Below are 25,905 nucleotides of genomic sequence, written 5' to 3' on the forward strand. Positions count from 1 at the left end.
GGTCACCCAGGCTCGCACAGCGGAGGGGACCGCGCCTGCCCTGCGGCAACCCACGCGCTCGTCTCCCGTGAAGGCTCCTCACAAAGGCACCGGATATCACGTTCTGCCCGCTACCGGGGCATCCTTTGGCCTGGTCAGTGTAACCCTCACCTCCCTCGCAGAACCTGTGTCTCTCCAGTCCCCCGGAATGTTACTCCGGATTGTGATTGAGCTGCTGGGTGGGATTCCCAGCATCTCTAACCCCTACCTTGTTGCTTCTCATCCGACTTTTGCCCCATAGCTCGAGAAACATACGATTGTTTTTAAATCTCTCTTATTCTTCCCCCGTTGTTGGCTCAGACTGGCCTCTCTGGTGATGCACAGTAGTTCAGGAAGTGCACTTTCCATGAGGACAAGGAAAACCACCCATGTTACAAACTTCTCAAACCCTTCCAAGTCCCCCAAAGTGCCTTCCTCCCACCTCTTCCAGCTGTTTCTCACATTCGGTATGAACCAGCAACCTCACTCTATAATTGTATCTCATCGCATTCTGTCTTGAGTAGACCTAGTCGTGTTTCTTGACCGTCCACCCTCTGGACCCCATCGTGCTCCCAAATGGGATGTGGCTGCTCATTCCTGAGATTCTTCCCTGAAGCCCCGAGCAGAGCCCTGTGCTTGCAACTGGCTGTCTTACTCTGGGTTGTCTCCCTCTGTGACCTGGGCAGAGTCCCACAGAACACCCTGACCATCATAACAATTAGGTCAATTAAATGTTTCTAGAATGAAAAGGAATACTGCTGGCTTGTGAACTTGGGATCTTTGTGTTCAAAATAGGAACAAAGCCTCCCGTCTTGGGTCACAGCTTCCTTGTAATCAGAGATGGCATTTGGTTTTATTGAGTCTTCGCCACTCTGCTGCCCCATTGCAGGGACAGGGTCCACCCAGGGACTAGGTCACGGCCTCCGGCGAGTTTCAGGTGCAGCTCCAGGTCACAGGAGTCACCACTTAGTAGAAGAGCCAGGGCAGGGAGAGGCAGATGTGGGCTTCGGGGTTTGATGTCATCCAGGCATTCAGATAGGATTGCTCTGGCCAGTGCTGGGTTTATCCCAAGCTGTACCTGAATGTCAGCCTGCCTGAGTGGGAAGCCCCCATTCCTACGGAGCTCCGGCTGGCGTCCCCTCATAGGAGGCTGCAAAGGGCAGCTGAGAAACTTGGCATCACCCAGCATGGCCCAGCGTCCCACCACCTGCTCGATGGGTCTCTTCCTTCCCCTTCCGCCATGCCTCAGCCTTCATCCCCCACTGTAGCTACCCTTCTTATCCCATTTCCAGTTGTCTAGAAGATGGGGCTGAAGCATATATTTGCTATGTGTCTTGAATACAATTTTATACTTTTTTAAAAGAAAAAGGGGACCAAAAAATAAATAAATAAAAGAAAAAGGGACCTGTCAGACCCCTACCCCAAAAGATGAGAAAAAAAAAAAAAAACAACTAAAGATCAGACACATTGAAAGTAGCTTGTGATGGATTTCTCTTTCATGGCTCCGTTTATTTCAGTTTTTTTTTTTTTAAATGACCCATACATGTTCTACAAAGTGTACATTCCCACAGGTTCATGGCAAAGTCCCCCTGCTCCCTGGGTGCCTGGTCTGGCCTTGTAGAAAAGTCTTGTCCATGTCTTGGAAACCATAAACACAAGAAAGGATTACTGTAAACTCTCTACTCATAAAATTCCACAGGACTGAACTTCATTCTCTGGCTTCTGTGCTTGGGAGAAAAGGCACAAATCAAATGAATCCTTCACTCTAGAAAAATAGTGCCAATTATGGACATTTAATAAAGCTTTGTAGGGGCACCTGGGGTCTCCATTGAAGCCTCTGCCTTTGGCTCAGGTCACAATCTCAGGGTCCTGGAATCGAGCCCCACGTCAGGCTCCTTGCTCAGTGGGGAGCCTGCTTCTCTCTCTCCCTCTGTCCCATCCCCCACTCATGCTCTCTCTCTCTTTCTCAAATAAAATCTTTTTTTAAAAATATAAAGCTTTGTAAGCTACACAGAACCAGGAATACAAAAAGGAATGCAATTGCATTTATTGACCCAAGACCTGAGAACCGCATCTGGAGGCATCTCTTCTCCCGCCTGCCAAGAGCAGAGATGGCTCTTCTGTCCTGTTTGAGGCTCGTGCCCTAACCGCTACATTTCTAGACTCAGCACCTGCTCCCAAATCTGTACCCTGAGAAATGGTCTTGGAAATCCTTCCGGGCTGAGGTTTGTTCTCATGGATCTTTTAAAATCCTTAGTGACCAGCAGAGAACTTAAAATAGAATAACTTTTAAAATAAATATATAAATAAAAATAAAAGGAAAAAGGATGAGTGTATGGATGGAGGGAGGGAAGGAGGGATGGACGGATGCATGGAGGGAAGGAGGAAGGGATGGCTGAGTGGACAGAGGGATGGTACATGCATGGGGGGGAGTAGGAAGGGGTGGATAGAGAGAGGAAGGGAAGGCTGGATGCGTGGAAGTGGGGGTTGGTTGTAAGGCTGGCTGGCTGGCTGACTGGCTGGTTGGAATGGATGGATGGATAGGAAGGGACGGAGGGATGGTTGGAGGGAGGATGGGCTGGTGGGTGGGTGGGTGGGTGGGTGTGGAAAGTGGACCAAGGCTTGAGTAAAGGTTCCTGCCTCTTGTCCCATCTAACGCTCTGTCTTTAACACTGCAGAATGTGTCTTGGGATTTGGAGTAACAAGAAGCAGCAATGGGAGTTTCCTTTATTGGTTGCACAGAAAGCAGAGAGCTGAACTAACTGTACCTCCTGGCTCCGAGTTCAGTTGCAACCTCTCCGCTCTGAAGTCTGGCTCACAAGAACCGCACACCTGGAGACCAGCTGCTGGAAAGAAAAACCTTATATAAAGAAGTAAGTGTGTGGGGGTGAGGGCGGGAGGCCTATCATGAGTCTTCTCTCCCTTCTCTTGTGGTTGTGAGGCACTGGGCTTGTAGGAGGCACCTTATTTAGATTGGACAGCTTAAGACATATTTTCATTCAGAGTGGCAGAGATCACAAGACTGTCACGCCAACATGCCTGGGGCTCAGCTGCCAACGCCATGTGGTACCGACACCGAGAAAAGGAAAAAGCAAAGACTCCAGGGTCTGGAAGTACTTTCCAGGCTGTTACAGGGAGAACCATAAATGCTAGAGCTGCCCAGAGGGTGGGCACACAGCCAGCCTGCTCGCACCCTCGCGAGCCCTCTGACGAGTGTGAGACAGCACAGCCGCTCCCAAGATCCCACAGCCGAGCTGTGTGCAGAGCCGGTTTGAAGATGGTTTTCTTGAATAAAGAACTCAACTGCTTACAAGTCAGGGTGGTTGCCCCCTGGAAAGAAAGCACGACCAGCTCTAACAGAGCAACCCCAGGGAGGGGACGGATGTGCCAAGGCATTCTTTTGGTCCCAAACAACTTCAAAGATTTGCACAGACTCATCCCAAGTACAGATGGGTACCACGCGCAGCATCTCTGGGCACGCAATCATCAGGAAGGGAAGGAGGGAAGGAGGAGACTCCACTTTCTTCCCTGGCGATGGGAAGGGACCCAGAGGGGCAGGAGAGTGAAGGGTGCTAGGAGACCCCTTCTTTTCCTGTGCCTCCCCCCTCTGACCTGTGGGGGGTGGGCAGCACCCCAGAGCCAGATGAGGGGTCTTCCTACTGAACTGGTTCTTCAGGCTCCCATGTCTCCAAAGGGTAGGATTTGAGGCTGGGAACTTTGCACAGAGCCACATCTAGAAGGTTCACAATCACCTAGGGGGTGGGCCATCCCATAGCAGGTGAGGTAAGCAGGAAAGGGGTTTTAGCCAATACTGCCCTTTGGACGAGAGGCAGAGGCGTCCTGGAGGCCACAAGCGCACTCAGAGCTTTCAGAATCTACCCTAAGAAAGTAGCTGCGACCCGTTTCCTCAGCCCAAAAACAAGCATGGAGGGAATACAGTGTCAGGTCCTGCTGCAAAAGACAAAGTCTCATTACCGAAACAGGTGCTCCTTGCCAGTGAGAGGCCGCAAGATATTCTGAAACAGAATCATGTTATAACAGCTCTAAGGATCTCTTCCTCTTTTTATAAAAAGACATTTCTGCCTTTGTTCCTCCTCTGTGCCTTAAATTGTTACTCTGAAAACAGTAAACTCCCACACACAGACAGCACAGACCCAAGTGTCTGTTGCCACCCAGCCTGAAAGAGTAGCCTTCTGTATTTGCTTCGTAACTTTGTTTCAAGAAACAAAATAGCACGTAGTTGAAGTTTCCTTGGAGTCTCTCCTGGAGTCACACACCCACTTCCTGGCCCAGAGGCGGACCTGAGCACCACGGCGGTTCCATCATTCCGTGCATTTCCTATTCACTCAGCACCCTTAGTCACTCAGGCTGTTCTGTATTTTCAGTCTATACAGATGGAGTCGTATCATACATACATAAAGGCTGGCAACTTTTTTTTCTGTCTGCCTTTAGAAGTTTTAGATCAATTACTGTGAAAGCATTGGGCTCTAATCCACCTTAAGCTTATTAGAGGACAGGCTGTCTCTGACTATATTCTCCAACTTATCCCGGCTAATGGGGCCTTTCATGGTTACCAACACTGTGGCACTAACCTCCTCACAGAGTCTCCTTGTGATACGCCTGAGTTTCTTTAAAGTAAGTTTATAAAAGGAGAAATTCTGGGTACATGTGGTATGTACTTCTAAAGGTCCCAGACATCATTTGCTGCCTTCCAAAATACACCTCTCAGTCTGTACCCCATGAGCAGACCCTGCCCTATACGCCCATAAGACCCAACAACATTACTGTAAAACCTGTCGATTTTCATCAAGATGACACTACATACTGCTATCTTTTTGTTGACTTGAACAGTCCCTAATTTGCATTTCCCTAATCATTACTAACCACCCTTTCCCATCAGGGGAACAGTTGAGGTTTCTCTTTTATAAAATTTCTTGTCCAGAGTCTTTGCCTGTTTTCTTTCTTCTGTCATGTTATCAATCTTTTTTTTTTTTTTAAGATTTTATTTATTTGTCAGAGAGAGAGCGCACAAGCGTGGGGGGGTGCAGAGGGAGAAGCAGACTCCCCACTGAACAGGGATCCCAATGCAGGACTCGATCCCAGGACCCTGGTTTCAGAACCTGATCCAAAGGCAGACTCTTAACCAACTAAGCGACCCAGGCACCTTAATCTTTCTCTTACGATTTCTAGATCTTTCTGTATTTTCATGACCGTTGTTATCTGTGCCACAAATGTCTCCTGATTTGTTGGCTGCACGTTGAGTTCTAAAATGCCAATAGAGAGGTCTTCTGATGTTTCTCCTGAAATAAGTGGGACTGTCCCAAAGTCAGAAGAGAATCACTGACACAGCTATAAGCTCTACAAACACCCATAAAGCCACAGTACACACATACCCACCTAACTGTGATGGGTGGGGAGCACTTTATGTTTTTCAAGGCCTCTGTTAATCACCTAACTTCAGACTCACAAAAACACAGGCGATCAGGGCCTCATGTTCTCATTCGTACAATTCAGGACTTGATTATTAATGCCCTTTAAATGATCAGACTCTGACCTTTCCTCCCTGCACCATGGCTGGGAAGATCCGGGCTCAGAGGAGCAGAGAAACGTATCTACGGTCAGGTTGCAGGTGGGATCCACGTCAGTTACAGCTCCGTAAGGCTGACAAAGAAAAGCTACAGGAGGCCCTAAAGTCCTAGTCACTGACATCAGCACCAGGACACAGAGAGACAGGAAGACAGGAATCTGGGAGAAAGCCAGGGCCCCATCAGTGCATCTGCTTCCAACAAAAGGGCTGTGTGAACGTCAGGATGGACTCTATGAAACAATTTTTATTGAGCAGTGAGTGTGGGGACAGACTCTGCACTCTAGTCCATGGGAGAAAGCGCATCAGCATTCATGGCTAGAGGCCAGTTTCTGTTACACAGATGGATGGGCAGAACCCAGTGATTTTTTTCATTGCTGTTGTTGTTAGTACGTGCAAAACACCCATCCTCCCCGAACTCGGATCTCACATGGCACTGGAAGGGGAGTGACCCATTCTCAGCGCTCAGCAAGGCACCACCTTGACAATGCGCCAATGTCATTTTCAAGCCAGAAAAAGCCCACTGGCCACCACCGTGAAACTCTCCCCAGATCTGCGGCCCCACCAAGGAACCTCGAGGAGACGAGACGCGCCCACACCTGGCTTCCCCAGTGCAGCCTCTTTCTGGGAGCAGCACTCCCCTGGGAGCAGCTCGGGACACCAGTGGCTTCGGGCACGACTCCCAGCCGAGTTTCCCAGTGGAGCCTTCCCCGTGTCCCCAGAAACCAAATACACCTGCACGAATTATGCAAACGTCCTCTAGTTGAACTGCCTGGTTTTTGTGTTTTTAAATCAGGAGAAAGAATCTGACACAGAGGCCATGTGACTGTACTACTGAAGTGTTCCTCTCATGGCCGAGAGCGTAGAGCTCATGTCTCTGTTACTATGGGAACAAACCGGAAAACGTTTTCTTCCCCTGCCTTGGGGAAAGAGTCTAATTCCTACGCAGCTCAGCACTCGGACAGTCCCAGCATCACAGACGTCCCTAAGTACCTACAAAAGGCACGAGTCAGAGGCTGGTCATCCGGGGAGCCGGCAATCTCCCTGTCTTACCAATTTCAGAGCTTCGGGGAGTGAGCGCACTTTAGGGCAAGGAGAGAATCCATTCATCCAGAGGAGTGGTCCTCCCTAGAGGGGGTCCTAACGGTCCTTCACCTTGGAAGCTTCTCCCGGAATACACGCGGACACTCCTTCACGTCCTCTGGGGTTCTGCAGACCTGTTAACAAAACCTCAGTGCGGCAGCCTGTGTCTGCTCTAATACAAGATTGTATCCCCAACATAAACTTCTTCAGAGCTGAGGCATGGCCAGTTCCTGTGCTAGGTGTGGGGAGTAATCTGCCCAAGGCTTCCCCGACCAAGACCCCTGCAAAGCCCCCTGAGTGTCAGGTCTGCCTGGGCACAGGGGAACCTTGGAGAGTGCCAAGCACAACTCCAGAAAAAAGCGTCCAAGTAGCAGGATGTCATCAAAGCAGCTGTCCCCAGCCACACGGTCAGGACCTGACCTCTGCAGCACAGGGTCCTTCCTCCCTTCGGACACCCAGGACCGCACTAGTGCCGAAGGTGCCCCGGGCTTCGGGGCGGCAGGGCCCTGGACCCTCAGCCCCGCATGGCCTTCTCCTGTGCTCCCAGAAGAGTCCTTCCTGAGAGTCCCCCTGAGGAAGGTCAGTGAAAGGAGGACACCAGATGGCTGGGACCGAGGAGAGAGTGGAATTCCAGGCGAGCCAGCACAGGGCCATGCTCCCTGCAGAAGCTGAGGCCGGGCCTTCCCAGGGCCTTGGAAGTATCCTCCGCGAGTGTGCAGAGGAGACAGAGCAGGGGAGTCGGCCGGGACGCGGGGAATGCTGTTCTGGCTCCAGCAGTCGGGTGGCTGCAGACAAGGCCAGTCCTTGTGGCCCAGCCGCTAGGCTCAGCAAGGCTGGCAGCCGGGGAACCCCCAACCCCGGCCCCCCGGCCGGCTCCTATCTCCCAGGCCTGCGGCTCAGTTGTAGGAAAGGTAGTCGATGAGCCGGGGAGGGATGTTCAACTTGGTGATCTTCTCCAGGCCTCGGACGCCGGTGGCCCTCCTCAGGCTCACCCGGCAGAGCTGCGACAGGGTCAGAGGTGTTTCTGGAAGAGAGGAAACAGGAATCCCACGCGGTGAGCAAAAGGAAGGAGCAACACCACCCTCCCCCTCAGGAAATGCCAGCGCAGACCTGGAAAGCTCCCCCGCCCCTCGGGCTAGGATGGGGCCTGCATGCCTTCCAGGAAGGCTACCAGAAGGGACGCCAAGGACCCCCAAAGGAAGATCAGAAAATGGAATTTGGGTAGCGTCCACTGGGATTTCATTCTGTGAGGTTCTGGGGAGGCTTTTTTTTACCCCTTTTCTGTAATGTTAGAACTTGGCACACAGATTCGTCAGCAAAGGACTACTCTGTGGCTAGCACGCTCATTTCTCAAACTTCCAGGCAGATGAGGGATGGGGTGAGGGCCAGCGCCGGGCAGGTCCCAGGCCACAGGCCCTGCTCTCACCGCCCGAGCCGCGGGGCAGAGAGGGACTCGGGGACAACATGCACACACCACAGAACGTCTCTGACAGACACAGCTTGGCTCGCGGGCTGAGGGTCAGGACCTCGGGACGAAAGGAGAAGCCTGCAGCCGTGGCTCGGGAGGGCGAGCACACCGGGGCCAACAACGGAAGGTCCCTGGGGGCCCCGGCCACCAAGGCACCTGCGTAACAGAGTTGGCTTTTACAATGATTCGATCCTTTAAAATCCCACATATGCTGTAAACATCTGCTTGATAAAAATACAAATTCGCCAAACACCGTATTCTCGACTAATGAAGATTTATGAAATAAAAAATTCTTTGAGAGGAAAAAAAAAAGAAATCCTGAAGAAATTCCTTTTCCCCCGTTACTTCATGCCCCCAGTTATTTGGAACAGGAAAAGAAATACCCTCCAGGACATGTTTGACACATATGGGTGGCGTCTGCCTCTAAGTTCAGACAGATTTCGGTTGGGTGGGGCCAGCAAACATGTGAGTAAATTGCGTTTTTTTTCCCCCAACTGAGAGGCGTCTGTAAGCCTCTTGTGGTGGTAAGGCAGTATAAAATCATTTGAAAATCTGTGTACCCATGGGGCACCTGGGTGGCTCAGTGGGTTAAAGCCTCTGCCTTCGTCTCAGGTCCTGATCCCAGGGTCCTGGGATCGAGCCCTGCCTCGGGCTCTCTGCTCAGCGGGGAGCCTGCTTCCTCCTCTCTCTCTGCCTGCCTCTCTGCCTACTTGTGGTCTCTGCCTGTCAAATGAATAAATAAAACCTTAAAAAAAAAATCTGTACCCAGGGGTACCTGGGTGGCTCAGTCGGTTAAGTGTCTGCTTTTGGCTCAGATCATGGTCCCAGGGGCCTGGGATCAAGCCCCACTTCGGGTTCCCCTTCTCCCTCTCCCTCTGCCTGCCACTCCCCCTGCTGGGCACTCCCTCTCTCTTTCTCAAATAAATGAATAAAATCTTTTAAAAAAGAGTCTGCACCAAAAAAGTCTGGTCCTCAGCCAGATCCTTTGTCCTTGACTCCTGGAGGGTGGGGGTGATTCATAGGGGCCCAGGATGGCTGGCTTGCTCGGACATGACTGGACAGACTGTCGGAGCATCCTGCAGGCTACCCTGTGCCGTGCGAACCCAACCAAGCACATCCGTGTAACAGGGACGGCACCGCCTCACTTTCGTAGAACTCCAGGCACTTGGCCGGCGCGCTGCTACTCCACGTGTAGTCGGACGGCTTCTTCCCCCGGTTGTCCCGTGCGTAGATGTTGCCTCCAAACTCAACAAGCATCTCGATGAGGTCAACGTTCTTCACCTTGGCTGCGTGATGCAGGGCGGTCTCGTGAAGCTTCGCTGCGTTCACGTTGGCCCCTGCTGGTCCAGAGCGGAGAACGATTATCACAAGCAGAGGCCGAGAAGCCAGCAGAAAGGTCGGGTGGTACTTTCTCGCTCCGCACAGTGCCCAAAAGCACTGTGAAAGAAAGTCAAGACAGATTCTCTACGGCCTTTTCAGGATCTTTTTCAAGATCCCAAAGCAGTAATCACTTTTTTTTTCTGCTGGTAGGAGAGCTACAGACCAACAGCTGTAGGAAAGTGAGAGAACTGGAAATGGAACCAGAAAGAAGAAAAAGAAAACAGAAAACTTGCCTGTGGGTTAATAGGCAGTTCTACGACCCCATACAGGCTGTGCCCATGGATCCTGAGGCTCTGAGAGCTCGGGGGAAGCTACAGAAACTTCCCTGCTGTTCCCGCTCCCGTGCACACTGTTCCTGCTTGCATGAGCACATGCACGGCGGGGCAGGACAGAGGCTCTGGAAAGCTGTGCTGCAGGAAGGAAGGAATACTTCCTAGTAAATATGCTTTCACAAAAGAGAAGCTCAAAGGAAACACAGGTCATGTTCCCCAAACATCTTCCACAGTTCAGGTAAGAGATGAGGTGTCTCGTAAGCTCTGCCACCCACCTGCTCTCAGGATAGTGGTAGACATTCAGAGGGGTGCCTGGGGGGCTCAGGCGGTTAAGTGTCCGCCTCCACCTCAGGTCATGATCTTGGGGTCTGGGGATCGAGCCACACATTGCGGGGGGGGGGGGTCCTTGCTCAGTGGGGAGCCTGTTTCTCCCTCTGCCACTGCCCTTTTCCCTGTCTATGCTCTCTCTTTCTCTCTTTCAAATAAAATCTTAAAAAACAGCAGACTTTCAGAAAGAGGTAAACAAGTACTAATTATAATATTTTAGGTGCATCAAAAAATATTTTGATGAAAATAGGATTTGTGTAAAACATCATTCATAGGGCACGGCCATCACCAATTCTATGCAAGGGGATCTCCTGGACCCTCAGGATTTTTTTTTAAACCAACTTCTTTGAAGTCTGCTCCTAATGGATAAGGAAGTTATAAGAGAAAGGGGATAGGAGAAAAGTATCTTAAAGAAGCCAAGCAAATAGCCCAGCATTAGGAAAGTTATGCCCCCAAAAAGAGATTCCAATCACAGTCATAAATATCAGCAATGTGGGGTTAGAGGAGGTCAGATCACTAACATATCTCCATGTGATAAATTTAGAAGAAATAAGGGATGTAAGGCTATTAGAGTTCCTGTACCACTGCTCAAAAATATTTGGAAATTCTGGTTTCTGACTTAAAAGGGTTTCTTTTTAAAGATTTTATTTATTTATTTGAGGCAGAGAGAGAACTCAAGGCTGCACAAGTTGGGGGAGGGGAAGAGGGACAAGCAGGCTCCCCACTAAGGTCAACAGGGGCTCATTCCTAGGACCTGGGGGGCCATGACCTGGGCTGAAGACCAATGCTTAACCAACTGGGCCACCCAGGAACCCATGACTTAGAACAGTTCTAATCCCCTAGTAAACCTAAAAACTACATCCATAACAGCCATCACTGCCTGATCCTAAGAACACAGCAAGCACCCCAACAAGATAATACAAGCCCAGAAAAGTTCTCTGCCCAACTCCCAAGTCAGGTCAAGGCAAAAAGAAATCCCTCAGGAAGAAAGCTACATTACCTAAGTATTTAATTCCACAGATACGCACTACAAAAATAATGCTGAAAGGCAATTGTTGAAGAACCATCCCCCATAACCCTCCTGCACTGTTGGGGGGCATGCAAGCTGGTGCAGCCACTCTGGAAAACAGCATGGAGATTCCTCAGAAAGTTGAAAATAGAGCTATCCTATGACCCAGCAATGGCACTACTGGGTCTTTACCCTAAAGATACAAACACAGTGATCCGAAGGGGCACGTGCACCCAATGTTCATAGCAACAATGTCCACAATAGCCAAACTATGGAAAGAACCTAGATGTCCATCTACAGATGAATGGATAAAGAAGATGTGGTATATATACACGATGGAATACTATGCAGCCATCAAAAGAAATGAAATCTTGCCATTTGTGATGACGTGGATGGAACTAGACGGTATTATGCTTAGCGAAATAAATCAATCAAAGAAAGACAATTGTATGATCTCTCTGATATGAGGAAGTGGAGATGCAACGTGGGGGGTTTGGGGGTAGGAAAAGAATAAATGAAACAAGATGGGATCAGGAGGGAGACAAATCATAAGAGACTCTTAATCTCACAAAACAAACTGAGGGTTGTGGGGGGAGGGAGAGGGGGCTGGGGTTATGGACATTGGGGAGGGTATGTGCTATGGTGAGTGCTGTGAAGTGTGTAAACCTGGCGATTCACAGACCTGTACCCCTAGGGCTGATAATATATGTTAATTAAAAAATAAATTTAAAAAAAGAACCTCTCCCCATGCAACCCCAACATGCTGGGGGGCGCTCTTCCAACAGCCACCCGGAAGAATAAGGAATTCTACAGCTGCAGTCATAAAGCAAATAGGAGTATGAATGCTAGCCGCAAACTGGTGACGAAAAGTAAACTGTAAAGTGTACAGACTGTGAAATGCAGGAGCTCTCGCAGGTCATTAATTGTGGCAATGGTCTTGCCAGGCGGGATGGGAAGAGACTGCCTCTGTTTAGCAAGAAAGACGGGGCCACAGGCGGTCAAGGAGAAAGCTAGTGGTGGGAATGGCTCTCCTGGCTTTTCAGGCTACAGAACCACCGCACAGTGATTCTTTCCACAGGGTGGCATCCCAAGGTACAAAACAGGCTGTTTGTACTGCTCTGGGCTCCCTTGGACTGGGGGTGACACAGGAGGGAGATCAGGAGGGGACACTGGCATGCGCTGCAGCTGGGCGAACCACAGACCTGGGCACACACAGTACAAACAGCAAAGAAGGCAGAGTCTGGAACACAGCACCATCTGTTACAAATACGTGACTCAACCCTCCTGGTGTAGCTTACAAAACACAGAGAAAGGAAGCGAACACACATTAAACTGGGGGCTGGGGGGCAGGGACAGAGGAAAGAAAAAAGGGGGAGAAGGGGGTTTTGTGGGGACTGATGATGATGTGCCTGAAACTAGGGTGGGGAGAGGAAGAGGGACTGTAGGGGAGAGGAAGGAAGAAATGGGGGTGGGCAGGGGAAATAGAAGGAGAGAAGGGGAGAGGGAGGAGGAGGGAGCGAGAGAGAGAGGGAGTGCAGGAGGAAGTGCAGGAGGGAGGGAGTGAAGGAGGGAGGGAAGGGATGGAGAAAGCGGGGAGGAGGGGAGAGGAAGCCAAGCAAAACAACCAAAGGCATCGGGGCGTTAAAAATTCTCAACCTCAATCTTTAGGGAAAAGGGGGTCAAAGTCTGATTTCTGATTTCAAAGCACGACCGGACCAAAGCGGACTCAGAGTAAAGCCTTACGCACGCGCAGACCAGGGCCGGCCACACGCGCCAGGGAGCGGGACCACCCGGCACCGGCCGCAGAGCAGGTGCGCGGCACCGTCCCCGCTCCTCTGCGGTCCCCGCTCCTCTGCGCGCTCCCTCCGCGGCTACAGTCTCTGCCGCTCGCACCAGACCCTGCGCCTCCGTGCCCACCCCGGCGTCTGAGGCTTCCCGTGGACTTTCCAAGGGCTCTGCGACCCACCCCACCGCGTGAAGCATCACTACTTTCGTTAGAGCCCACATGCTGCCCTCTTCTCTCTCCTTTCCGGTGTGCCGTCTCCCGCGGCTGAAAACCGTCCCTCTGCTCTAGGAAGGAGGAGCTGTCAAAGGCGACCATCTAAACCTACAGCGACAGTCAAGCCCAGGGCCACCGGTCTGGTGGTGGCGGTCACCACTGCTGTGTGGGGGAGCCTTCCCCAGGGTACTCCATTCTGTCCCTCACTCCATGCCCCAGATGTTGGAAAGCCCCCGGTTGCCTTCCCAGACTGACCAGCCCGCGCCACTGAGCCCACACCTTGGAACGGGGAGGTGGCTGCTAGGGCAGGTGGACAAAGAGACTAGGTTGGGTTCAGAACCAGGACCCAATGTGGGTTCCTGAGATTTAAGGGGAAATGTGCGGGAGACAGCTGGAGAAGCCGTTTCTCAGTCTTAGAGAAAACTACCCGAAGCCTCGGGAAGAAAAGTGGATTTGAGCCCGACCCTGATGCTGTCATTTTCAGCCCATTAGGGACGCCAGGCATAGGCTCAAGCCAGCAGAGTGGACAGCAGACCTGCAAGATTCAGAGACATCCCAGCTTGAGGATGCAGACAACCCTTGGGGCAAAGTGACCCTGACACCTGCCTCCTCCTGATCCTTTCGGTCTCCTGGACCAAGACTTCCCTTCCGCCCCTGCATGTGGCTGCTTACAGGAATAACTGGATCCATAAAGTCCTAATTGATGCAGACGGGTGCTGGGGTTCAGGGCCCTGACTCGATGCTCTCCCCTCCAGCCACCACTAAAGGAACTAAAGAAGAAAGGGCACCAGGTGTCCTGAGCGCATGCACAGCAGGCGCTCTGGGGACAGCTGGTGACGGTAACGTGGCCATTTCAGCTCAGCAGTCATGGCAGCTAATAACCCTCGGTTGACCGCAAAGCGGAGTGACTGGCTGGAAGGCCTCAGACTACTCCTCGTCCAGACGGTTTATCGTTGTGTAAGAAGGAAAACCACCCCAATGGCTAACCTGACACAAAATGAGTCTTTTTCCCTAAAAACACGTAAAAGTGGCTCATGAAAGCGAACCAGACTCCCGAACAGAAAAGCACATGTAACTTAAGCTCAAATGACTGTCGTCCGGAGAGAGCACGTCATTGTTCTATTTCTGACCAGTTTTATTTTTTATCCTAAGTTGCACCCAGAATGGCTGAGCTAAAATTTTCCAACAAAATATTTACATTGGGTTCATAATGAAAGCTCCCTGCCAGCACCCACTTCGGCTATGTTTTTAAAACTGCCATGGTAAGCAGGTCCTGAATCCAACCTTCACTGGACCGGGCTGTGCTTTTTTTCATTTTTTTGATTTTTGCCTTGAGAAACCCCCATCCTGAGCCTGAACAAGGACCCAGATTCCAAACATGCTGCCTGCTCCTTTCCCACAAAGCCCCCCACCTCTTTCTGATTTAGATGCAAACTCATCAGGCAGGCACAGTGGCTGGTCCCCTGCCCACTCAAAATAAGGACTGGCCTTTATCGAGCAGCAGATCCTGCGGAAACGTGAGTACAAGTCCTTCCAGCAACCCCGCGAAACGGGGTTTATTCTTTCCAGCTTTATAGATACAGACACGGAGGCCCACGGTCTCAGCTGTGCGGGTGGGAGAGCCACTTTCCAAGCTGGTCTGTCTGATTCCACTGCCCCGCTCATGGCCGGCACACGGAGCAGGTAACCAAAACACCTGCATCAAGTCACGCAGGTATAAACACCAGCACGCCTGCCCCGAGAAGCACAGGGAGAAATCAGGACACACTCACCCTGAGCACGCAGGAGAAAGGCCGGCCTACCTGCGTTAAGCAGCATTTTGACGCAGTCCAGATGCTCCCGGGCACAGGCCACATGAAGAGGGGTCCCGAAATGGCAGTCATGAGCCTCCAGGTTGGCCCCGACGTCAATAAGCAACCTCACGCACTCAGAACTTCCTTCAAACGCATGGGAAAGGACGGGAACCATGAATGAATGTGTGCATTTGCCGTCAGCCCAAGGGAGCCGCAGCTGGACAGGTGAGCCCCGAGCCTGGCTACAGGGGGAGGAAGGGGGCACCAGGGCTGTGGCTCAACCAAACACCATTCACAATCCCGTGTGGCCCCAGGGGCCAAAGAAGGTCCCTTCGGGGCCTGCAGGGTTTACCAAGGCTGCCAGGCAGCGGACCAGGGGGAGAGGGCACAGCGGACCCTCTTGGGGGAGAGCCTGGGATACCACTCTGAACCGCCGGACTCGGCTCCACAGCAGCTAGGAAAAAGCTCCCCATCTCCGGGCTGCCTCCTGAGCTGTGTGCGGGCGGCGAGCCTGGGCATGAGCTTCCGAAGCGGCCAGCCCAAGGCCACGACTCCTGGATGAACCTCCCTAAGCCTCCCCACCTCGTAGGTCCCCTGCCCTTGTCCCCACCGGGGCTTCTCCTGCCTCTTCCCCAGCATCTCCAACTTGGTTTGTGTGGGGGTCCATTCTGCCCCAGGCTGCATCCTCCCTCCTCACTGTCTCCTGCTCCATCACTGGCAGCTCCAGCCCTACTGCCAGCCATACTCTTGGGGATGTCCTGACCGTGGCACAGTCCTCTCCCTCCCCTCCTGGGGGCCCCTGTGCCTGGCCAGTCCGTCTCGTCATCAGCATCGCTCCTGAGTCGGCTCTGACCCTGTGCCCTGCTCTCCCTCGTACTATAAACCCTGCCGATCCTTCTCCCAAGCCTTCTAAGTGAATCCGTCCCCCTTGGGCTCCCAGGGCCTTGCACTCCTGGCTCCCCTCTCCATGTCAGGACACACCCACCCCTTCATGCCTCTACTGAGGAGCAGCAGATGTGCCACCCCAAACTACGCTACTTTAGCGGAAGGATCATTCTGAGTTTGAGGCAATTAAGCAGATACAAGACCAGCTCTCCCCCTCCCCCATCTGCCCAAGAGCGGAACATAAATTTATAAAGGTGTCCCTTTTGCCCTCCACGCGGAAGGACAAATCAATGACCAGAAACAATCCAGACACATATCAGCCCAGAGAGAGCCCCAGAGAGTGCATATGACAGTGGGTAGGTAACACGGAAGCAGGAGATGGCGCCTGTCCCAGCCGTCATTCTGCAAAGTGGGGATTTCAGGCCACATGCAGAGAGACGGGTGTGAAATGGCAGGGGGCACTGCGCAGCTCTAGGTGGGACTGGGGGATGGGGTGGTGTGGGTCAGCGGTGGGAGAGGGCGGGGAGAGCTTCTGAGTGAGACCCAGGCCGCCACCCCCTCACAGGCCGGGCGGAAGACTCTGGCTTCCACCCTCTGGCCATGGGGGTCCCCCAAGGACTTCAAGGAGTGACTGGACCAACGACCCAATCACACGTAGTGTCGCGGGTTTCATAAAGTGTCCTTGGAACTGTACGATGTTCCTTTGACCTGGATGGCAGTGGCATGGTCTCAGCACTAGGTCCGGGTGACAAAAGCCAACTTCATTGGGCAGCAGGGTGGGAAGCCACAGAGGACAGTGGCTCCGTGAAGAGCCGTGGAAGAGCATGCCTCACCCCCACAGCCCCACACCCCACCCCCTGTAACCAAGACCAGCACGGAGCCCACCGATCCAAATACCGGCCAGGAGCTCACAACCTTCGCTCAGAAGAGTAGAATCCAAACTCCGTAGTCTCTCATTTAATGAGTTCCCATCTGCCGGTGTTGCCCTAAATTTCCAGTCTTCTCTGTTGACCCTCCACTGAGAACTTTGGGCCCAGTAAGCCTGGACAAGTCACCTTCTCTGTGCACGGAGTGGCCTTCCTCTTACCCTCCATTGAAACCTATCCATCCCCGAGGGGCAGATGAAATCCCACCTGTTCCGAGCCTCCAGGGTGCACCTCCTCCCCCGCCAGCACCTGTCCTCGCGCATATGTTGGGTCTCCTCTCCCAACCAGAACAGGGAGCCACAGGGCAAAAGGCTGGGGAGACAGAGGAGGCACGGCAGGGGGAGGGACTTACAGTGTTAACATCTGAAAGGCACTGGAGGGCACCCTGAGAAACAGAACCCCGCCCTGGAAACCACAGCCCCCCAACTCCTGGGTGAAAACCATCTTCAGGAGAAAACGTGGAGGTTCTGACAGCGGGGCAACCCCCCAACCAGGAGCCAGAAGCAGTCTGGGCACACTCCTTAGCCAACCTGTGGCTTCCCGTCTACACTGCTTGCTCACGTGGACTCACCGCTCATGCAGGCCTCGTGCAGTGGGGATGCCGTGTACAGGGGCGGGTTGACCTTGGCCCCGTAGGCAAGCAGGAGCTTCACGCACTCGACACTGCCTGAGGCACAGGCATCGCACAGGGGCGTGCTGCCATCGATGTTGCGGGCATCCACCTGGTGGGAGGGAGAAAGGAACGGGGAGCGTCAGGGTGGGCATCAGGGCAGAGGGGAAGCCCACGGGACCCACTCTCTCCCCTGATGCACATTCATCTTTGCAAAGGCCCTTGTTGGGAGCACCAGCGTCCGAGTGTGCGCTAAGGTACTGCGCCAGGCAAGGGCGTTCAAAGACAAAGGAACGGGGGTCAGGAGTGCCCGTCAGCCTGCCAAACGTGGGAGGTGTCCTCTTCGGGGCTCTTCTCTCGAGACAGGCTCAATTCTGCTTCTGCTTCCCTTTTGCCACCTGCCCCCTGCCCCAGACTGCAAGCTAAGGACGCAGGAGGAGAGTGAGTCCGAACTCCTGCTCAGAGTGCCCGCTGCTTCACAAGGCCCCTCCAGCCGAACACCATCGGGAAGGAAGAAGGCGACTCCATCAGCCGGCAGGGTCTGTCTAGAACTCCGCTGTTATTCGGGGACACACTACACTGTGTTCCGGTTCCTCGGGGGCCAGCATCAGAGGCGAGGCTCTGGGGAGCTGGTGTGGCGGTAGGACCGGTGCAGCTCAGGACGCACCCTGGGGCCCGGGTTCAAGCGGCTGCAGGTTGTAGGTGTCCAGTCGGCCCCTCCCAGTGCCCCGCAGCCCCCTGCTCCGCCAGCCAGACACAACCGGCTCCCGGCGCACCCTGGCAGGAGTGTTTACACAGGGGGAAACAAACCCAAGCCTTGTGTTCTGGGCCAGCCCACCCCTACCTTCCATCAAGAGTAACCCATTCAGTTATCTGAGACCACAACCTTGCTCCTGGACCCAAGCAGCAGCTCCTGGGCCTGTGTGATGTGCAGGCCTGCTCCTGCCCCTGCATCCATGCAAAGCACCCCCCGGCCTCTCCCTGCCTGCGACTGCCTCTCTCTGGCCACCAGTGCGCTCCTGAAGCCGAGCCATGACCACACTGGGCCTCAGCATGCCACGGACCTAGAGAAGGCCCCTGCTGGCTTCCTCCTTCCCGTCCAGGGGTTTCTCTCCTTTCTGTGCATTTGCACAGCACAAGGCTAATCCCGGGCCTTGTATTTCTTTTCCCTCCCTCCCTAGGTTCTGGGGAGCAGGTGCCATCCCTCCCATCTCAGGGCTCCGTCCCACAGGGCCCCTCACCTGGGCCCCAGCAGCCAGCAGCAGCTGCACACACTGCGCCTGGCCCTGCAGACTGGCGGCATGCAGGGGCGTGATGGAGTCCACCGTGACCTGGTTGACACATGCGCCGCTCTCGATCAGCCGCTGCAGCTGGAGGGTCTCGCCGCGCTGGGCTGCCTCGTGCACGGGGGTGCGCTCCACCCAGAACCCTGCGCAGGAGAGCACACGAGCGCTGGGGCCGTGCCGCCTCCAGGGCCAGAGAACCCCATGCAACCCCAAGGATCCTTACAAAACCCAAGACACCACGTGTGATCAGAGTTGGTCCAAACACCCCCAGACTCCCTGGGGGATGGGCGCCAGGATGGTTCAGCCGGTTGAGTTTCTGACTCACCCCGTGAGTGATCTAAGCCAATCACAGGAACCCTGGTCCCTGCTGCACAGCTGACCCAACTGTAGCTCCCAGGAAGGGAAGGGGAGACTGGCAGTGGTTTCACAGCTTCAAAATTCCCCTCTCTCCCAAGGACTTCCAGAAGACCCTCTCCCTTCTTCACCTCCATGAGGCCTGGACCCGAACACAGCGGTGCTGGAGCCATCCAGCTGCTTCCTGAGCCTGCACGAGCAGTGGGACGGAGCTCCGGAGCCTTGAACGTGGTGAGTCTGGGGTCACGGGGAGCCTGGTGCCCTGCTGCCCACTGGCCTCCCTACTATGTGGGAATGAGGGTTCCCGTCTGGGCCAAGTGCAGACAAAAAGGCACTAACTAGCTGAGACCGTGAACCACCTGAAAGCACCCACTATAGCTGTGTTTCCTCAGTGTCCATAACCCAGGGTACAGTGGCATCTTCCAGACACTCAGCTTTAAAAAAAAAAAAAGTGCTAAATGACCATGCTGGGTTAATTCCCACCTATTCTTATAGTCACACCACTTCAAAAGACGAGATCACGTCACATACCTGTTCATGACAGCAGTTCCCACTCCTTACACGCACATCTTATCACTACATTCCCCTAGAACAGCTTTTTTTTTTTAATTTAATTTTTTCAGTGTTCCAAGACTCACTGTTCATGCACAACACCTAGTGCTCCATGCTCCTCCATAATACCCACCACCAGACTCTTCCAAACCCCCACCCTTCTCCCCTCCAAAACCCTCAGTTTGTTTCTCAGAGTCCACAGTCTCTCATGGTTCGTCTCCCCCTCCGATTTCCCCAACTCACTTCTCCTCTCCTTCTCCCCATGTCACAATGTAGACAAGCCAAGCTTGTGGGACTTTCTACTCCATCAAGAAAGGGACCCCAGGATGTTTGCATCCCCCACGGTAATGACCAGTCACCGGCACGCCTGTCTTGGGAGCTAGTAAAAAGCAGCCACCACCGTAAAGTCGGTCTGGAAGGAGCCAAACCCGTGGGCAGGGTGAGGGGTGAAGCGGGGTGGGGCCGCCAGTGTCGCAGCAGGACGGGGCTGCAGCTCAGGAAGGCGAGGGGGGCCTTCGATTTCTTGTACTTCGCAGGTAATTCAGTTTTTTGTTTTCTTTAATTTTTTTATTTTTTTTACACATTGAAGGCCTGTGGCAATCCTGTGTTGCAATTTTTCCAACGGTTTTTACCTCACTTTGTGCCTGTCACACTTCGGTCATTGCTGCAGTATTTCACACTTGATTACCTTTGTTGTTGTGACCTGTGGTCCATAACCTTTGGTGTTACTTACCTGTCTGGGGATGCCCCAAACCATGCTCATAGGAGATGGGGAGCTTAATCGACAAATGTGGGTATCCTGACTTCCCCAGCCAACTGTTCCCCTGTCCCCCTCTTGTCAGGCCTCCCTATTCTCTAAGACCACACAGTGAAATTAAGACCAACTAATAACCCCACACCGGCCTCTCTGTTCAAGTGAAAGGAAGGGTCCCATGTCTCTCGCTTTAAATCAAAAGCTAGAAATGAGGGGCCCCTGGGTGGCTCAGGCAGTTAAACTCCTGCCTCTTAATTTCAGCTCAGGTTATGCATGGTCTCAGGGTCATGAGACGGAACCCCACGTTGGGCTCTGCACCCCGCAGGGAGGCTGCTTGAGATTCTCTCTCGTCTCCCTTCCTCCCAACTCGCACACATGCACTGGCACTCTCTCTAAAATAAATCTTCAAAAAAATGTTTTTAAAAACAACGAGAAATGATTAAGCTCAGGAACAGGGGCATGTGGAAGGCTAAGACAGGCTGAAAGCTAAGTCTCTTGCACCAAACAACCAAGTTGTGGATGCAAAGAAAAAGTTCTTGAAGAAAATGGGAAGTGCTACTCCAGTGAACACACCAATGATAAGACAATGAAACAGCCTTACTGCTGATGCAGAGAAAGTTTAGGTGGTTTGAACAGAAGATCAAAACAGCTACAGCATCGCCTTGAGCCAAAACCCAATCTAGGGCGAGGCCCTACCTCTCTTTAGTTCCATGGAAGGTGAGAGGCGAGGAAGCTGTAAAAGAAAGACAGAAGCTAGAAGGCTGGTTTGTGAGGTTTAAGGAAAGCAGCCATCTCCAAATCATAAAAATGCCAAGTGAAGTGGCATGAGGTCCAGAAGATCTAGCTGAGAAAACGAACCAGGGTGACTACAGCAAACATTATCAGTGCAGATGAAACGGGTTTCTACGGGACGAAGATGCCATCTAGGACTTTCATAGCTAGAGAGGAGAAGTCAGAGCATGGCTTCAGGGGACAGACGGGCTCTCTGGAGAGGGGTTAATGAATCTGGGGACTTTAAGTTGAAGCCAGTGGTCACTGAACATTTCAAAAATCCTAAGCCCTTAGGGATTCTGCTAAATCAACTCTTCCTATGCTCTATAAATGGAACGTCCAAGCCTAGGTGAGAAAGTATATGTTTACAGCACAGTTTACGGAGTATTTTAAGCCCAGTCTTGAGACTTACTGCTGGGGGTGGTAGGGGTGGGGGGAAGCACTCAAGTAACCCTACAAATTGATTAGAGATGAATGTATTTGATGGGGCAGGTGTGAGCCTTTGAGCATAAAACAAGGAACGCAGAAAAAACCCTCCTGGGTTTAACTTCAGCCTTGCTTTTTTCTCGTTGTGTGAACTCAGCTGTACCTTTAAATCATCAGACATAGGGACCCACTGCAGCTCCCCAGGACAGGTGACGAATGCTGGCACATAACCTAGCAGATCCGGGCTCTTATGGTGGTCCCAGAAACTCTCCTTTCCCTCTCCATCAGACGTTCTGATTACCCCAGACAGTAGTGAGCTGAGTTTGGAGTTCTTGGCCAAGAATGACTGAGAAAATTGGTTCATCTGGCTTAGAGCCCCCAAATCCTTAAGGAACCCTTTTGTCGTCTTCTGGCAGCCTCTCGAGTACAGCTCTTGAGTATAGATCTTGAATATAGGATCACTTTTTCAACTTTGAAAATGGACACTTACGTTGGGTCCATAACATCCTGTATTATATTTGCAAAATTATGAATACTGGATTCACTTAGGAGATGACTTGCCCTAAATTCTCTGCAGAGCCTTACAATATGGCCTCAATAAGTACAGTCTTTACCTCTCTGAGGTGTTCTATTAAAAAATGGAAAATGTAATGCTTGGAAGTATACTATGCATCTAGAATTTCAGATCAGAATGTTAAAATGGGTTACAGTTCCTACAGTGGGCCTCTGCTTCTGCTGGGATAGCAGGTCCCCAGATCCAATACATTCAGCTGATTCATTAGCGTTGAGAATGAAAGTGGCAGGGCATATTTTTTAAGGGAAATAAAACAATGACAGTCAAAAATATCCATGAACCTCAGAAGCCGTAAATCCATTGTTGGAGTATGCTTTTCTCTTCCAGATTCCTTAAACGACACAAAAAGAAAACAAAAGCACTCAGAAGTAAATGCTCGGTCATTAAGCACTCTATATGAACAAAAATATGCCAGCTAGTTTTGGCTGCCCTGGTTAGCTGTTCATTGCTTATTTAACTGAACCAAACACAGATCACACTGGTGGGGTCAAAGTCTTGTGCCTGCCTGGGGTGGAATGCGGAGTCAAACCAGATGCTTATTAAATGCCTTTGATCTGGTTGAAGGTGGCTGTTTTGCAAGACCAAACACCTGCCTTGCTAGGACTGTAATTCCTCACACTCGAAACTGACTCTTAGGACTTCCCACGTTTATTGGCAATGCTGTTTTTACTAAGGTAAAGGTATTTTAGACAATTTTTTCTCTTTTTTTTTTTTTGCTTCTAGGTTTTCAAAGTGCGTTCTGGGCACATTTCATCTGCTGTAGTATTACTTCATTGGCAAAGATGTTTGCTTCCCCCAGGGAATGTCCCTTTGCCCTCGAATTCATTTTATTCTTCCGTAGCCCAGATGGTAAGCGAGATTCGGAGAAGAACCGAGATGGTTTTTTTCTTTTTCTTTTCTTTCTTTCTTTCTTTTTTTTAAACACAGGGTGACCTGTCGCAAGGGCATCTCCTCCTCCCGGAGCAGATGCCTTCTATGACAATTGGGAGTACCTGTAGGATGCTAATGACAGTGCGCCACGACCTTCTCACACCGGGCACCTCTCCGGTGCTCTGAGCTTGGCCATGACTATGCCCACCCCCTCCCCGCGCCTTGCCCTAGGTGCGCGGCGCGCCGGTGGGTCTGCAGTCGGGAAGTCCCACGACTGACGCGTCACGACCATGACTGGCTCCGCGACTCGCTGGCCGGGGTCGAGGAGCCGGACGCAGAGCGCGCGGGAGATGCCCGGGGATCCCCGAGGCTGCTCGGGAAAGGGAACCGCGGCGCTCCAGCCTCGGCCCACCAAAGCGCCCCGCCGGCGCCCCGGGGGCAGCGCGCGTCACGATCGCCGGGCGCGCGTCCTCGGACGCACCTGTCCCGCCCGGGAGCAGCCCGGCGGCCCCTGCTTCCCGGCCCGGTCCGCGCCCGCACTCCCCGCACCCGCACCTACCCACATCGCCCAGGAAGCAGCCGTCCGGCCCGCGGGCCTCCATGCCGCCCGCCCGCTCACCGCCGCGCGTCCGCACTCCGGCGACACCGGCGCCCGCGACCTGGGCGGAGCTCCACGGGCTGGGCGGGCCGATGGGGGCGCGGCGCGGCCGCCCGAGGCGCCGCGGGAGTTGTAGTTCGGCGGCGGCCGGGCGCCCGGGAGTCGGCCCGGAGCGCGGGGCTCTCGGCGGTGCCTCGCGCTGCTGGCTGGGCGGCGCTGCGGAGCTGCTCCGCTCTGGGTCCGGGAAGACCCGCCCCGCACTTTCCACCCGCGCTCTTCGGGGGGCAAGGGCAGAGCAGACGTGCCTTCCCCGGGCCCGCGGCGGGACGGAAGCACGGGTTTCCGCGTAAGTCCCGGTGGACGGCTGCGTAGTGAGGTGCGCTTTGCTTTGCTTGTGCAAAGCGGGTTGCACGGTTCGGCAAGTCTCACTTCGTCCAGGTTCCTGTCGCCTCGGCGCAAGATCCCTCTCCCACCCCGACCTGGACGGAGCCTACGCGGAGACGTTAGTTTGGACTGGAAAGTAACAATATCAGGACGTACCCGGTGCGAGAACCCGTGGAGAGCAGAAGGGTTCTCTCTCCCCTGGACGACTCGAACCTTTTCCTCCCGTCCAGACCGCGGGCTTTGCATGGAAAGGGAGTTTGAAGCTTGTCTGACCAAAGCCCCTGGGGAGTCCCAGCCCCGGACCTGCAAAGGACACTTCAAGCCTGTTTGCCGTGTGTTCGCCCCCTCCCTACCACTTGTTCAACAAAACTAGGCTCCTGCATTTTTCTTGTGAGTTTCTTGCATTCTATATTCAATGTACATTTTTAAAATCTAGTTTCTGTGGGATGTTATTTTTTTCTATAACAATGCCTTGAATCATAGTTCGTATTTTGATTTTTCTTCCTTGACTAAAGCATCGTCTAGATCTTAGTACAGACTGTATATTTGTATGTACCATATATATTTATAAACCACATATATTTATCCTGTATTTATGTCTCTACATAGACACGTATGTATTTCTTAAATATATTAGCAGATATTTCCTAATTAGCTTATTTTGTAAATTTTTCTCCATTCTGTTGCTTGATTGCAATATTGCAGAAAAGTTTTAGCTTTTCATATATATTCAGAAATATATACTCTGAGAGTGTTCCTTCTTTCTCCAATGGTCAGAATGTATTTCCCCACCAAGAGCCAGAACATGTATATAATTATTTTGTTCTGTTCTGCTGTTAAGTCTTTAAGTCTGGAATTTGTTTTAATCTATAGGATGTAACTTAATTTTTGTCCAAGTTGAAATAAAGTTGTTCTGAAAACATCATTAACTAGTAATTTATTTTTGCATTAATTTCCTTTTTTGCATTTCATTTGATTTTACTTTGCAGATTTTTTTTTTAACAAATTGAAGGTTTGTGTGTTGAGCAAGTCTATCCATGCCATTTTTCCAACAGCATTTGCTCATTGTGTGTCTTGGTGTCACTTTTTGGTAATTTTTGCAGTTTTTCAAAGTTTTTCCATTATTTATGGTGATCTGTGATCAATAGTCTTCGATGTTACTGTTGTAACTGTTTGGGGGCACCATGAACCACACCCACATAAGACCTCAAACTTACTTGATAAATATTGCGTGTGCTCTGAGCGCTCCACGCACCAGCCATTCCCATCACTCTCCCTGTCCTCAGGCCTCTCTCTTCCCTGAGATGGAACAATGTTGAAATCAGGCCAATCAATAACACTACAACGGCATCTGTGTGTACAAGTAAAAGGAAGAGTCACCCACATCTCGCTTTAAATCAAAAGCTGGGGCGCCTGGGTAGCTCAATTGGTCTGCCTTTGGCTCAGGTCATGATCTCAGGGTCCTGGGATTGAGCCCCACATCTGGCTCCCTGCTCAGCAGGGAGTTTTCTTCTCCCTCTCCCTCTGCCCCTCCAACCTGCTTGCGCTTATGCTGTCTCGCTCTCTCAAAATTAAAAACAAAAACCTGGACGGGCTGAAAGCTAGGCCTCTTGTACAAAACAATTAGCCAAGTGTGAATGCAGAGGCAAAGTTCTTGAAGAAAACTGAAAGTGCTAGTCCAGCAAACACACAAATGATAAGAAAGCAAACAGCCGTAATGTTGATCGTGAGGCTGTAGGGGTCTACATGGAAGAGCAAACCAGCCACACCACCCCCAGAAGCCCCAATGTCCTCCAGAGCAAGACTCCGACTCCGCAATTCCACGAAGGCTGACAGGTGAGGACGCTGCAGAAGAAAAACCAGCAGAGGTTTAAGGAAAGAACCCACTTCCCAAGCATAAAGGTGCCCCAGGGTAGCCACAAGCAGATGCTACAGCGAGTTCTCCGGAAGATCCAGCTAAGAAGACCAAGGGGTCTACCCAG

General features: G+C 52.2%; 1 protein-coding gene across 4 annotated transcripts; it reads right to left on the reverse strand.

The window, feature by feature from the left end:
• Window positions 1–5,829: 5,829 nt before the first annotated feature.
• Window positions 5,830–23,655, reverse strand: ASB13 (ankyrin repeat and SOCS box containing 13). 4 transcript variants are annotated; one of them, XM_047741321.1, is made up of 6 exons: window positions 23,501–23,655; window positions 18,596–18,783; window positions 17,316–17,466; window positions 14,943–15,077; window positions 9,299–9,490; window positions 5,830–7,709 (listed from the first exon to the last, which is right to left on the reverse strand). In XM_047741321.1, exons 1-6 carry the CDS (start codon window positions 23,541–23,543, stop codon window positions 7,582–7,584), a joined length of 837 nt encoding a protein of 278 aa, XP_047597277.1. In that variant the 5' UTR covers window positions 23,544–23,655; the 3' UTR covers window positions 5,830–7,581. The 4 variants fall into 4 exon arrangements, with proteins under 4 accessions (XP_047597277.1, XP_047597276.1, XP_047597274.1 ...); XM_047741320.1 differs by having other exon boundaries at window positions 18,596–18,858; window positions 23,501–23,558; XM_047741318.1 differs by lacking the exon at window positions 23,501–23,655 and adding an exon at window positions 18,966–19,588 and having other exon boundaries at window positions 18,596–18,858.
• Window positions 23,656–25,905: the final 2,250 nt, after the last annotated feature.

Source organism: Lutra lutra, chromosome 8, assembly GCF_902655055.1.
Source record: "Lutra lutra chromosome 8, mLutLut1.2, whole genome shotgun sequence".
NCBI lineage: Eukaryota > Metazoa > Chordata > Mammalia > Carnivora > Mustelidae > Lutra > Lutra lutra.

What these genes read in the sequence shown, in the direction of transcription:
- ASB13 (XM_047741318.1), bottom strand. Translation starts at nt 19,167, where the DNA reads ATGGCTCCAGCACCGCTGTGTTCGGGTCCAGGCCTCATGGAGGTGAAG. An exon ending in TGCTGGCTGCTGGGGCCCAG is followed by an intron (nt 17,467 to 18,595) that starts GTGAGGGGCCCT and finishes CCCTCCCACCAG; the next exon opens with GTGGATGCCCGCAACATCGA. An exon ending in CAAAATGCTGCTTAACGCAG is followed by an intron (nt 9,491 to 14,942) that starts GTAGGCCGGCCT and finishes CTGGACCAGCAG; the next exon opens with GGGCCAACGTGAACGCAGCG.